Source organism: Macaca thibetana, chromosome 10 (genome assembly GCF_024542745.1).
Source record: "Macaca thibetana thibetana isolate TM-01 chromosome 10, ASM2454274v1, whole genome shotgun sequence".
Classification (NCBI taxonomy): Eukaryota; Metazoa; Chordata; class Mammalia; order Primates; family Cercopithecidae; genus Macaca; species Macaca thibetana.
Genome location: NC_065587.1, coordinates 18,055,201 through 18,068,434, shown reverse-complemented (window position 1 = coordinate 18,068,434; position 13,234 = coordinate 18,055,201). Strand labels below are relative to the sequence as shown.

General features: G+C 49.2%; 2 protein-coding genes across 7 annotated transcripts in view; one reads left to right on the top strand and one right to left on the bottom strand.

The window, feature by feature from the left end:
• SYN3 (synapsin III) overlaps positions 1-13,234 on the bottom strand; it is a 556,822-nt gene that overhangs the window by 294,209 nt on the left and 249,379 nt on the right. The gene's annotated exons all lie outside the window — the stretch shown is intronic.
• Positions 11,213-13,234, top strand: part of TIMP3 (TIMP metallopeptidase inhibitor 3) — a 61,825-nt gene continuing 59,803 nt past the window's right edge. Inside the window, exon 1 of the mRNA XM_050745870.1 lies at positions 11,213-11,692. Coding sequence (XP_050601827.1) covers positions 11,572-11,692 — 121 coding nt within the window. The 5' untranslated portion in view covers positions 11,213-11,571. The remainder of the gene's footprint in view (positions 11,693-13,234) is intronic.

Below are 13,234 nucleotides of genomic sequence, written 5' to 3'. Positions count from 1 at the left end.
CGGTGGCATGATCTCGGCTCACTGCAACCTCCACCTCCTGGGTTCAAGCAATTCTTGTGCTTCAGCCTCCCAATTAGCTGGGACTACAGGCACGTGCCACCACACCTGTAGTCCCAGCTAATTGGGAGTACAAATACAAAAACTGGGAGTCTCAGCTAATTGGGAGTAAAAATACAAAAATATAATTTTTTTGTATTTTTAGTAGAGACAGGGTTTCGCCATGTTGGCCAGGCTGGTCTCAAACTCCTGGCATCAAGTTATTAACCTGTTTCCGCCTCTCAAAGTGTGAGCCACTGTGCCCTGCCAAAATTTTAAATAACACCTATGTTTAATGACTGACTTGCAAAATTCCCGAACGTATAACAATTGGCTCTGACAAGCCAGGGCGAGCCAGCGCCAGTGCAGCACTGGGGTCTCTAGAACCTTGCTCTTCACCATCGCAGACAAGTAAGGGTAGCTAGGAGAAAAGGTCCAGGGAACAGAATGGACAAAGACCTAAGACGTGACTACCAGAGAAAAGAAACACAATCACATTTAGTGTTCACAAAATCTTTTTAACTGATCACTAGAGTACACAGAGATAGTGAGGAGTGCAGGATGGGACGCTGAACTTGGAAACCTGGCTCCACCACTATTAACTGTGTAATCTTGGCTACATTACTAAACGCCGCTGTGCCCCAGTGTTCTTTTCCATAAAATGGGCATGATCATAACAGCCCCTACATCATAGAGTTGTGTGAATTACATACGTTTACACTTGCATATTACATAGAATAGGACCTGGCACATAGCAGCATTCAGTAAACGTTACTTACTTATTGTTTGATCTTTGCAGCTGCCTCTGTGAATTAGATGTTTGCCTTCACTTTATAGGGATTCAATTTATGCTTAGAGAGCAATGGAGGAGGCTGGGGGAGATAGGACTCAAATGTTCCGATTCTAACTTCGGCGCTTACCCCCAGGGCTGGAAGGCATATTGACCTGGCTGAGGACTGTTCTCCAAGAGGGGCTGCCGACAAACTCGATGCCCTACTAAGTGTCGCTTCTGATAGGGGCCATATCTAATTAATGGTTCCTCACCCTTGATTGGCGGGTACAGGCATTCTGCAAAGAAAGACCCATCTGGTTTCCGAAACTGGGCATCTGACCTTTGCATCCCTTCTTATTTTCCAAATGCTCACCTTCTGCTTGAGAAGGCAGGGTGGTGGCGTGGTTAAGAGGATGGGCTCTGGCTTCCGATTCCAGCACCGCAGCATACTGGCGATGTAATCTTGAGTAAGTGACATAATCTCTGTGTACCTTAGTTTTCACTGCTGATGGAAAGGGATGGCAATGGTGATCTCATCTACCTCATGGCTTTTACTATAAGAATTGGTACAAATTAATATATGCTAACTGCCTAGAAGAACACCTGGTACCCAGCAGGCACTCTATAGGAATTAGTTAAGACTATCAAGTGTTTTTTATTCTCTTTTGCCTCCTTTCTTCCAACCCTTCTTTGAGTATTAATTACAAAGTCAAAGGGGATATAAGCACATGCTCTTTCTTTATAAGCACAGGTCACTAGACTGTAGGCTACTTGAGGGCAGGAGCTGTTCTCATTCATCTTTATACCCCTGGGGCCACACCCTGGTATACATAATGCTCAGTGAGAATTTACTATGTGCCAGGCGCTGTGCCATGCATCTTATTCAGCTTACAGTGTTTGATCTTCATGAAAATCCTACGAGGTATGCATCTTTCCTCCCTTTTACCACGAGACAGCTGAGGCTCAGAGAGAGGTTAAGGAACTTGTCCAAGGTCAGAGTGAAAAAGCGAAGAAGGATTAAAACTCAGGCTTATGACATCAAAGGCCTTGGTTGGTTCCTAACCTCCCTGTTGGGCTGCCTTCTAGAATATTCCATGGGAAATTTTGAGAGATTGTTAAATCCAACCCACTTGGTTTTACATTTAAAGAAAGGAGTCATTGATTTACTCAAGGTCACACAGATATTTTATGTGGTAGGACTAGGATAGTAACCTGGTATATTGCCTCAATCTCATGTTTGAAATTTCAGGAGGAAATGAAGCCAGGTTCATTAGCTGTTAAAATAGACTGATGAGTATGCCACCAGCTTGCCTCTGGGTTCTGGGCCCTATCTTTGTAATACAAATGTAAATTTCCTATGGCATCTATCAAAATTTTGAGTAAGGAAGGACACGCCCACACCCCTAGAAATTGCCTGCCAAGTCACTTCTCCTGCCTTCTCTCCATTGCAAACCAAATGAAACAGAGATGCATCTCACTTGCCTGCTGATAAAGCCCCCTCCCTGGCCATCAGAGGTAGGTACTATACTTCTCTCTGCTTGGCTGCATCAAGAGCTCTGAGCACTCAATGAGAACCCAAAAGATAAAGAGAAAATCACCAGTGCTGCAAATGCCCCAATGAGCCTGTGGGCACATTCACTTTGAAGTCTTCAGAAAGAGTGCTGGTTTGGAAAGTGACCCCTGCATCTGAATCACAGCTCTGCCACTTCCTTGCATGTAAGAAACTGAACATGCAATTTAACTTCTTTGAGCCTCAGTTTCCTTAAAATAGGCATAATACCATAATACCTAGTACCTATTATTAAGGGTTGTGAGGATTAGAGGGAATACTGTATTGGAAGTGCCTTGTACATAGCAGGTATTCAACTAATGCAAGTTCTTCTCTTTTACTCGTCTTAGAAACATTTTTCAGCTTATCATTCCAAGGTTGACGAGTTGCAGAGCAGGGAGATAATTATTTACTGATTATCTCTCATGGACCCAGCACTGAATTAGAGCAGCCTGGAGTGACGGGAAGATGACGAGGACTAAGGGGTCTGATTGTTTGTTTGCTTCTGCCAATAATCTGGTGTCTACCTCTCTAGGCCTGTTTGTGTATCTGTAAAATGAGGGAGTTCAACTTGGTAACCCACAGCTCTCTCCTAGTTCTGACCTTCTGTCTTACCATGATATGAGTTCCTAAACACCTCCCTGCTGCCTGGTTGGATAGTTAGCTCTACGATCTCATGGCACACTTGACTATCCCACTGTAGTTCTTACCACCAACTATTATTTTCTTGTCTTTTTCTCCCAGAAGACTGGGAGCTCCTTGGGAACAGGTCTATGCCTTGTTCATGGTGGTATCTCCAGGGCCTAGCATGGAGTAATAGACATTCTGTCAATGTCTGGTGGATATCTAAAGGAAGGAGGGAAGGAAGGAGAGGACCCTGTCCCTTTCCTCCAAAGACTTGGTCATCACACTATGACACATAAGATGTGAGGCAAATGGAGATTGTCAGTGGAGGATTCATAATTAAGGGCACACCCAGAACCTGGAAACAAGGTCGTCTGTCTTACTGAAGCCATACACTCATGCACCATGCTTGTGCTTAGCCATCTGTGGTAGTAAATCAACATACAGCAAGGGCAGATTTGAAAATCTGGGAATACCAGAGCCCAAACAAGTTGACCTGGGGGTAATCTTTCAGTGGTGGCTTATATACTAAAATGTAGAAGCTAAATGACTTCCAATATTCTAAGTGCAAAGAAAGTGTTGCGGAAGAGAAGGATAGAGTGGCCAGCCTGGTGCCGAGAACCAAGAAGATCCAAGAGCCCGCAGTTGGCATTTGTGTGTCCAGCATTGCCACTGTTCAGGAAGAGAGGCTTTGGCCAGTGGTTGTGAGCACTGGCATTTCCTCAGCAAAGCTTTTGCTTCCAGGAAAAGGAGAATTCCAGGATATCTCAGCTGAAAGACCCTTCCTATGATGCCCTCAATTCCTGTGTTCTGAATCTACATACACCAAAGCAACCTTCTGATGAGAAACTAGCTTCACATGAAGCTCTTTGTGACGATCAGGAGGAAAATATGGGGGTGGTGTTGAGATGAGTCCTCTAGCCTATGTGACAATGAAATACCTCATGAGAAACAAGCCCAGTGGGATTGTGGTTGGTTTGTTGGGCTCTTAGAATCAGTCTGTGAGACTGATCAACTGAGAGAGCCTCATCTAGTTGAGTTTCTGGACCCAAGGAGCTGGATTTCAGAACCTCTGTTGGGGTGAATGTGTGAAGGCGATACTCTGACTCCTCCTTTTCTCCACTCCATTCATTGGTTAGTTTATTCCTTTAATATTTGTTAAGTGCCTACTATGTGCATATGCTGTGTTAGGCAGTCACAGAAGTACCTGGATTTGCTCAAAATGTAGAGGAGAACCAGGGATATCAACCACTAGGGGCAACAGAGTGTGTGAGGAGCCCAGCTGGAAGCCTGGAGGACCCAGTGTGGGTGGGAGGTGAGTGAGAGAAGAGGAGAGGCCTGAGAGGGGGTGGTCCATTCTGCTGGGGCAGAGAGAGGACCAGAAAATATTCACTAATTGGTGACTCTAGCTGAATCCTGAAAGATGAATATGTGATTCCTGGCAGATGAGGTGGAGGAGGGTAGGGGAATACACTGGCGGCGGCTGGATTCCAGGCCAAGAGTGCATTGTGAACAAGGCTCAGAGAAACCGATAGCTGGCATATAAAGGGTTGGAAGAGGGCAGCATGGGTTTAGAGAGATAAGCAAGAACAGGGCCTGCTGTTGTATAACTGCAGGGGCAGCCATCTCATTGTATTCTCTGTGAAGAGGGCCTCCTTCAGCTGTGGACCGTGGGGCCCTGGGGAAGAGCCAGATCACAGAGGGCCTTGTTTGTCTTTGGAGCTTAAGACTTTGTTCAGAAAGCCACGGAGCACAAGTGAATCATTTCAAGCAAAGAATAGCATGCTTTCAGATTTATATTTTAAAAAATGTACAGAAGCAGCAATGCAAAGTTGAAGTTGAAAGACTCTGGGGAGGGTAACCAATTATGTCACTATTGAAATTGTCAGGAAAGAATCCACAGGGGCCTGATCCAAGGTAGAAATGGTAAGCCTGAGAGGAAGGGATGGTTAGAAGACATGTGGATAGTGAGAATCTATAGGACCTGGTGAGTGATGGTGTCATCCTCCAGAATGGGTAACCCCAGAGGGGACTAGGGGAAAAGACAATGAGTTTTGGACACCTGGAGTCCGAGGAGGCCATAGGATCTCCAGGTGAAATTGGGCAGGAGGAAGCTGGAGATAGAAGACAAGCAATCAGATGGACACTGTTGCTTGCAGTTTGCACTCCAGTGCACATAGCATGGTAGAGACCATGGGGGTACTTGGGGTTGGCCAGGGAGAGTGTGGAGGCTAAAAGGGAAGGGGGGAGAGCCAAGAACAGAAAATTGGGAAAAAGCTACATTTTAATTTCAGGAAGAACCCGAGGAGTCTGCCAAGAAGACTGAGAAGGTACAGTTGGAAAGGTAGAAAGCGAAATCCCAGAGAGAGTAGGGTCTCAGCAGCCAAGTTTAAATAAGGATGCCATCAATGGTGTTAACTGCTCTTTGGACTGTCCCCACATCACAGGACAAGACCATGTCAGTTCCAGCAGGCTCCACTGAAGAGAGCTCATGTGCCTTGGAGAAACAAGACCTCCAGCCCAGTCTAACAGGAGACCAACCACATGTCCATCCCATTCCCTCCCAGGGCATGAGAGCGCCTGCCTGAGATGCTCATGTGTATTCTCTGTGTGAAGCTGTGCATGCAACCTTCAAAGAAACCACAAAGGAGCTACTCGTTTTTAAAGGAAAAACACATGAACTCCAGAGCATAAGGAAGACATTAAAACAGGGTTGGGGAGAAGTTCTTCCCCTTCCATTTCATATTATCCTTCACAGAAATAACTGACTGCTTGAATATATGGCCATTAGAACACACATACACACACATACATGCACATGAAAACAAGAACTGGAATATTTGACTCTGCTTTCCATTTCCCACCACCCTAGATAACACAGGATACAACACGGCTTTACTGCACACATATGTTTTCCGGCTTAAAAACACTGGGAGTAGATCCCTGTCGAAAGGAATATGAAAACCTCAGGATTCATGCGAATGTAGCCAGAGACTCTTACGGAGGGATCTTCACTTTGCTGGCAGGGCTGGGGGAGAGCTGGGGCGATTTTACTGCCATGAAATTGGCTCCAGATGGAGGCAAGGAAAGGTGTTTACCCCCTGCTGGTGTCAGACACAGAGAGAGCCTGCAGTACCTAGCATCTTAGGCTCAGAATTGCCCAGTGGTAGGCAGTAACCCCACTGAGGGTCTGGCCAGGGCTCAGAGGGATGGGTGGACCAGGCTGTCTGTTGCTTGGAAAAGGCCATTTTGAATATAATGACTTTCACATGGACTGTGGGGCTTGGGGGAAGGCATTGTGGCTAGGGTCTGGAGGGGAAGAGGGAGGAAAGCAAACAGGAGCTTCCCTATGAGGCAACAGAAATGACAGCACCTTCTCCAGGTTGAATTTCCAAAACCCAGCTCTGCCCTGGAAGAGTGGGACTGTGGCATCCTCTGCAGTGTTCCCAGACCACCCTAAGGCCCCCAAACCAATGATTCACAACTATGTTGCTTCCCCAGAGAGCATCTCCCCCTTTGGTTGACATGTGGCCAGCTCAGGGGTGGAGGAGCTCCGGCAGCCACGAACCCAGACGGGATGTTGACTGAGAGCTTTGTGGCCATGGCAGATGGGAGGGGTGAGCTTCACCCACTCAAAGGCACCCGCACCCCACCGATGAGTGTGGAATTGTGCTCTCCCGCCCTTGCAGTGAGACGACCGACCAGGTCTGCAGACTGAGCAAATGGGTGTTCTCTGGCTTATAGCGCCCCCTAGCACTGGCCAGAGGGATAGAGCTCCGTGAACTCTCCAAGGAGCCACCACCACCTGCCTGTCCGAATGCTGGAAAGGGGTCGGTGGTGCTGATCATTGGACCCATTCAACCCATACTTATTAAATTCGTTGTTACCAACACTTGATCCCTGTTTACTAGGGGCTTACAGTCCAGGAGGGGAAACCGGTGGGTAAACAATCACATTAGAGTCAGCTAAGTATTGTCGAAGAAGTTAATACAGGGTGTTGTGGGGATTCATGGGAGAGGAATCAGAGGAGGTTTCCCGGAGGAGGTGACATCTAAGCTGAGGTCTGAAGGATGTGGAAGAATTCAATAACTTCTGAAGACCAAAAAAAATGGAGATAAAAAAGACTCCTTCCTAACCTTTTAGTGCTATGATCCAAGAGACAAACGAGCAGGTGAACACACAACTACCCTGGGCTCCACCGGAAGCCAGACCCCATCTCTCCGAGGACTTTGGCATCACAATCGTCTCTGAAATTCTGTTTTCAGCATCGATTCTTGGGGGAGGTAGCAGTATAGGAACTCAGTGTTGGTTGAGAAACTGATGGATGGTCTTCAGTCTTGGGTACGTTCCTTTGTGTCAAACCTGTTTAAATGGCAGGACTCATCTCCCCTTCAGAAGCATTCACTTGTCCTTCAGGATTTTCCGTGGAACCTTGGAGTTTCTGAGGCGAGAGGGATCCTAGATACCACTGAGTTCTATCTTTCATCCAATAAACACAGAAGTCGACGCCTGGACAGGCAAAGTGACCTGACTAAGGCAGGTGCACAGCTATTCCGCAACACTGGGAATGAATCTCAGGTATTTTGATTTTTTTTTCCACTCTACTCTCTTTTCATTTCCCAGAAACAAAGTTTTCATGTGCCTTTCTATGGTGATATGTTTGGAATGCATTAGCTAGTAATTTAGGAAGGGAAAAAATAGATAAACCTGTCATAAGGATAAACCTATATTTCTTCTGATTGGCTCAGAGGGCGATTATTATCATAGTAGATAATTATTTAATCCATGTATGTAAAAGTTCTCTGTGGGCTGAGCACTGTACAAAGAGACTCACACGAATCTGTCTGCAGATCGGAAAAGCAGATACGAGATCTGTGAATGGCTGGGGTTTCCAAGGCCACAGTTCAAGCATGGGCCACACCTTACAGCTTGGAGGACTGAGCCCTGCAAATGGGCACGTTCCTTCACCTGTCTGAACCTTCTTTTTCCCACATTTAAAACAAGGATGGGTAGTTTCTGAGGTCCTTTTTATGACTTCTCTTCCCACAGACTCTAGCATCCTATAACTTGATACACAGAGGGTGGATATGAACTCACCTTTCCTAGAAAAGTTCCAGGAAAGGGAATACCAGGTCATCCTGGTAGGTGGGTAGACGGGCCAGATAGATCTTGAAACTTATTCAGTTCTTCCCAGATTTATAAATCTATCATTGTTCTTAGCTGTCAAGGGAAAGCAGGAGAGCCTGCATCTTCATTCTTTTTTTTGTTTTGTTTTTGTTTTTTTGAGATGGAGTCTTGCTCTGTCGCTCAGGCTGGAGTGCAGTGGAGCGATCTCCGCTCACTGCAAGCTCCGCCTCCCGGGTTTACTCCATTCTCCTGCCTCAGCCTCCCGAGTAGGTGGGACTACAGGCGCCCGCCACCACGTCTGGCTAATTTTTGTATTTTTAGTAGAGACGGGGTTTCACCGTGTTAGCCAGGATGGTCTCGAACTCCTGACCTCGTGATCTGCCCACCTCGGCCTCCCAAAGTGCTGGGATTACAGGCATGAGCCACCGCACCCAGCCTGCATCTTCATTCTTACCGTTAGCCTCAGGTTCACCCCACCTATCTTATTAAGTGGCATTGAATAAACAATTCTTACATTAGGCTCATGGACACCATGACATCCAGACTGATGGGTGCCTGCTGAAGGGGGTGACCCTAGCAGGAGGACTGCCCTACGCAAGGATTCATGGAGTTTGCTCTTTCTTTTCCTTACGGTGAGAACCAAACTGCCTTCACACGGTGGGCAGAGGGGAACTGACTCAGGTTAGGAATAAGAGAGAACATCCCAACTGAAAAGCTCTTGGAATTCGCTGAACTTCAAGACACTGTGTGGACCAGCTTAGGATCAGGAGTGAGAAGAAATTAACCGAAAGGTGATTTCATTACTTTTCAGCTGGAAAAAAGATCAGATTACACTTGTGCTTTCATAATTAAGTAGCTGCCGGAATAAAACGCTTCCGATGCTTTCTATGAGAAAACTGCTGCTTGAAGTTCAGTGGAAGTTATCTACTTGATACTTAAATTCCAGGCAAGGCCTTCCGTTGGAGAAAATATCGGCACTTTGGACAAAACTGTAAGGTGAAAAGAAAGAGAAGAGAGGGCCTCTATCATGTAAGATGCTTATCCAAAGTGGATTTGGTCTGGAAAGTCTTCTAAAACCTTCCACATGACTGTGGAATAAGTCATGTGGAGTACGGGGATAAGCGAATCTCTCAAATTCCGCCACGTACGCCCTCATTCAACCTGGATCCTTAGAGTGGCCTCCAGGGCACTCTTTGCTCAGGACTCAGTCAGCTGTTGGCCACACCCATGCTCTCCAGTCTCCTGAGACCCTATTTGGTTCTCAGAGGGCTAAAAGGCAGTGTGGTTAAATATCTCAGGACTCAAAGTATTCTTACTGTGGTTGGAGAAGTGATAGAATCACACCCCATAAAACAATGAAAACAGTGCTAGAAAAACGTCGAGAGACAGAAATATCTCTAAGAGTCAGGCCACAGTTAGAGTGAAGGCAGGGAGGGTTTTTAAAGCTGGGTGGTGGGCCGGGGCGAGGGGGACAAGTCAAAATCATGTGGAAACTGGTTTCCCTTTCCTATGGCTAAAATGCTCAAACAGGAGAAAGGAGTTTCAAAAATGTTCTTGGAAATAAAATACCATCTCTCACGAATTCTTCGGCCTCTGCTGTCCCAGTGTCACTTCTCTGAGATGTAAACAGAGGAGTTCTGAGAAACAAGCTGAACTTGCATTTCTCCCTGTTTCTATTTGTTCCAAACTTGTAGCATTTCTAACAGGATGAAGTGGAAGAGAAAGGAAAAGAGACGCAAGTGTAGAAAGATGGAAGATCCCAGCTGCAAATGGCCATTTGCAGTTAGATGGAACAGCTGCTGATGTTCAGGGAAATGCATGTCTCTCTTCAGATGGGAAGGGGCAGTGGAAAGGGGTGACTTGAGTTCCTGGCTGGCCACCAATCATCCCATCTTTCTGTGTGGGTTCCTCATCTGGAAAGTGGCAGTGATACTTGTGCTTGCTTTTCCTATCTACAAAGATTATTGTGAGAGCTATAAGGTGAGGTACAAAATCCCGCTTTTAAAAATACAAAGCAGAATCAAGATGTCAATAATAAGGATAGTAATTGTGTTAGTTATTTGCAATCATCCATTATAGTTAGTCATCTAGGATCCTGGATCATTCTCCTGGTTTTACTAGAGTTTTGGATCAGCTCACCCCCAAATCCCTTGCTGAAGGGTGGAGCCCTGTCAGCCATGGGCGGGGAACCACTTCCTCTTGCCTTTCTACTTTCTGTCTTCCAAACATGCCCAGGGCCTTTGCACCTGCTGTTCCCCCTGCCTGGTACCTCTCTCCTGTGGCTTGCCCCATAGCTGATCCTTCTCTTTGTCCACTTCTCAGCGAAGATGGCACTTCAGGGAGCCCTTCCCTTGCTGTTGCAGAGAGAGCAGCGCCCTCCCCAGTCACGTCCAACCCTGAACTCTGTTTTGTTTTCTTCATAGCCCTAGCATCATAGAAAATCACCCTGTGCATTCGTTGATGTGCACGGGGGCAAGGGCTTTGTGTTGCTTAACCCAGCATCCTGAACCGTGTTTGCTGAATCAATACAGAACCCTGTTTGCTCTGGGGGAGCATAGAAAAACAGTCTTCTATCATGTATCATAGCCAGCTGCAAAAGGCAGATGGCTTCCCATATCCCAGAGAGTAAGAACGAGAGAGAAAGAGAGAGACAGAGACAGAGAGAGAGAGAGTGTTTGGGTCTTCCTCCTCTGTCCCTGCTCGGGGTAGCAGTCAGCATTCCCCCACTGGTTCCACCAGGCTCAGTCAAGGTCTCTAGGACATGGCCACCCCTGACCTGTGTAAACGGTCCTGCTGGGGTGGGTGGGTGGTAGTTCGTTCTGGTTTGGGTCAGAGGCACCCAGTGGCCCAGGTGAGCGTGGGGAGAGGGCGCAGACGAGAAGGGGCACGAGGGCGCCGCTCGGAGGACCCAGCTGCAAGCACCGGTCCCGGGCGCGCCCCAGCCCACCCACTCGCGTGCCCACGTCGGTATTATTCCCTATAAGGATCTGAACGGTCCGGGGGCGGCCCCGCCCCGTTGCCCCGTGCCCCCGGCCCCGCCCCCTTTTTGGAGGGCCGATGAGGTAATGCGGCTCTGCCATTGGTCTGAGGGGGCGGGCCCCAACAGCCCGAGGCGGGGTCCCCGGGGGCCCAGCGCTATATCACTCGGCCGCCCAGGCAGCGGCGCAGAGCGGGCAGCAGGAAGGCGGCGGGCGCTCAGACGGCTTCTCCTCCTCCTCTTGCTCCTCCAGCTCCTGCTCCTTCGCAGGGAGGCCGCCCGCGGAGTCCTGCGCCAGCGCCGAGGCAGCCTCGCCGCACCCCATCCCGTCCCGCCGGGCACTCGGAGGGCAGCGCGCCGGAGGCCAAAGTTGCCCCGCACGGCCCGGCGGGCGAGCGAGCTCGGGCTGCAGCAGCCCCGCCGGCGGCGCGCACGGCAACTTTGGAGAGGCGAGCAGCAGCCCCGGCAGCGGCGGCAGCAGCGGCAATGACTCCTTGGCTCGGGCTCATCGTGCTCCTGGGCAGCTGGAGCCTGGGGGACTGGGGCGCCGAGGCGTGCACATGCTCGCCCAGCCACCCCCAGGACGCCTTCTGCAACTCCGACATCGGTAAGCGCTCCTGGTGCCCCGCCCGAGCTCCAAGCTGCAGCCGGGACTGCAGCGCTGCTGCTTAGGGAGGCAGGGCGAGCCCCACTCCTTTCCTCTGCCCCAGGAGAGGGGCAAATGGGGTTGGGACGGAGTGGAGAAACTCGATGTCCTTGGGCGGGGGCGCTGGCATAACTGAGAGGGGAAGATGCCCTGCAGAGGAGGCTCACAGTGGCTGAGTGAGCCCCTGGCCGCCTTTGCTTTCCTAACTTAGGGCGTGGGGTTCCTACTGGTCCTTTTGACATCTGGAAAATGTCCCCATTCACTACTAACGAGGAAGGGCTAGAAGAGAAGGGTGAGGAAAGGGTGGGTTCCCCAAACTTGGAATACTAACTAAAGTGCTGGGAAATTGAATAGTTTAAAAAAAAAAAAAAGTTGCCAGCCATGTGCACGGAAAGTTGCAGGAGAAACTCGGAGTACTCCGAGTCTGCATCATCGCCTGCGCCCATGAAATTCATTCTTTTCACTGAGACCCAACCCAGCTGCAGGCTTCCCAAGCAAGCGCTAACTGAGCTTCTGGGACTGCCAAGTTTGGGTGGATTTAAGGGGGAAAATGAGGAGAAAGCTGTGGCGTTGACCCACCCCCTGGAGGCACTGTGTTTGAGAGTGCTGATAGCCAGCAGAAGGTGGCGTGTGCGAGGGGTCACTTACCACATAGCTGTGAAAATTCACAGGAAGGCTATTTTTTTTTTTCCTTGAATGCATGTGGGGAGGGGGAGAATGGGCAGTGGAAAACAGATTTGTCACCAAAAGAACAAAGCTGCCAAGGGGTCACATCACGGTGACAGTTCCAGACTGGACTTAGTGTCTTGAGTAGAGAGACCCTGTAAAGAGTAGACCTCCTACTCCTTAGCGTGTATGGAGGGCCCCGAGAGCATCCTGGGAGGCTTGTCTGGGAGTGTTTGGGACAGTCGTGTTTGGATGGCCAAAGGCGGAGTGGCATCTGGGAAACATTTCTCTCCTCCTTTCCAGCCCATAAAGTATGCAAGTCCAGTGGCCCTCCTGGGAGAGTGTGTGTGTTTACGCGCTGGGCTGGGCGGTGGGGTGGGACAGCCTTGCCGCCCTCTGCCTGTGTCGATTCAGAGGTGAAGAATGGAGCGTGTGTGTTTTAAGTACAGTCATAAAGGAGAAGGAAATTTTCCACTGAGTCTTGGGTGAGGGACTCTACCAGTGTGTTGTGGTGAGGAGGGGGAGGAGGCAGGAGCTTGGCAGGGGAGACAGTGGAGGCCAGGAGGGGCACTGCTGGTGGGCTGGGCTGAGCCTAGAGGTCAGAGTGGGGGTGTGGTGACCAGAATGTCAGTGCAGTTGGCAGCTGAGGGTGTTTGTGTGACCTGAGGTCACCCTTGTAAGAGGCTCCCTGGGGCCTGCAGGGTACATCCTCCCCTCCCCCTCCGGGGGAACCCAGCTGGTCCTGGGTTTGTGGATTGCTTAGAAAGATCCTTTTGGGCAGCCTGAAGCCTGGGGAGGGTTTTCCTCCCTCTTCCCGTGACCACCTTCACCCACATT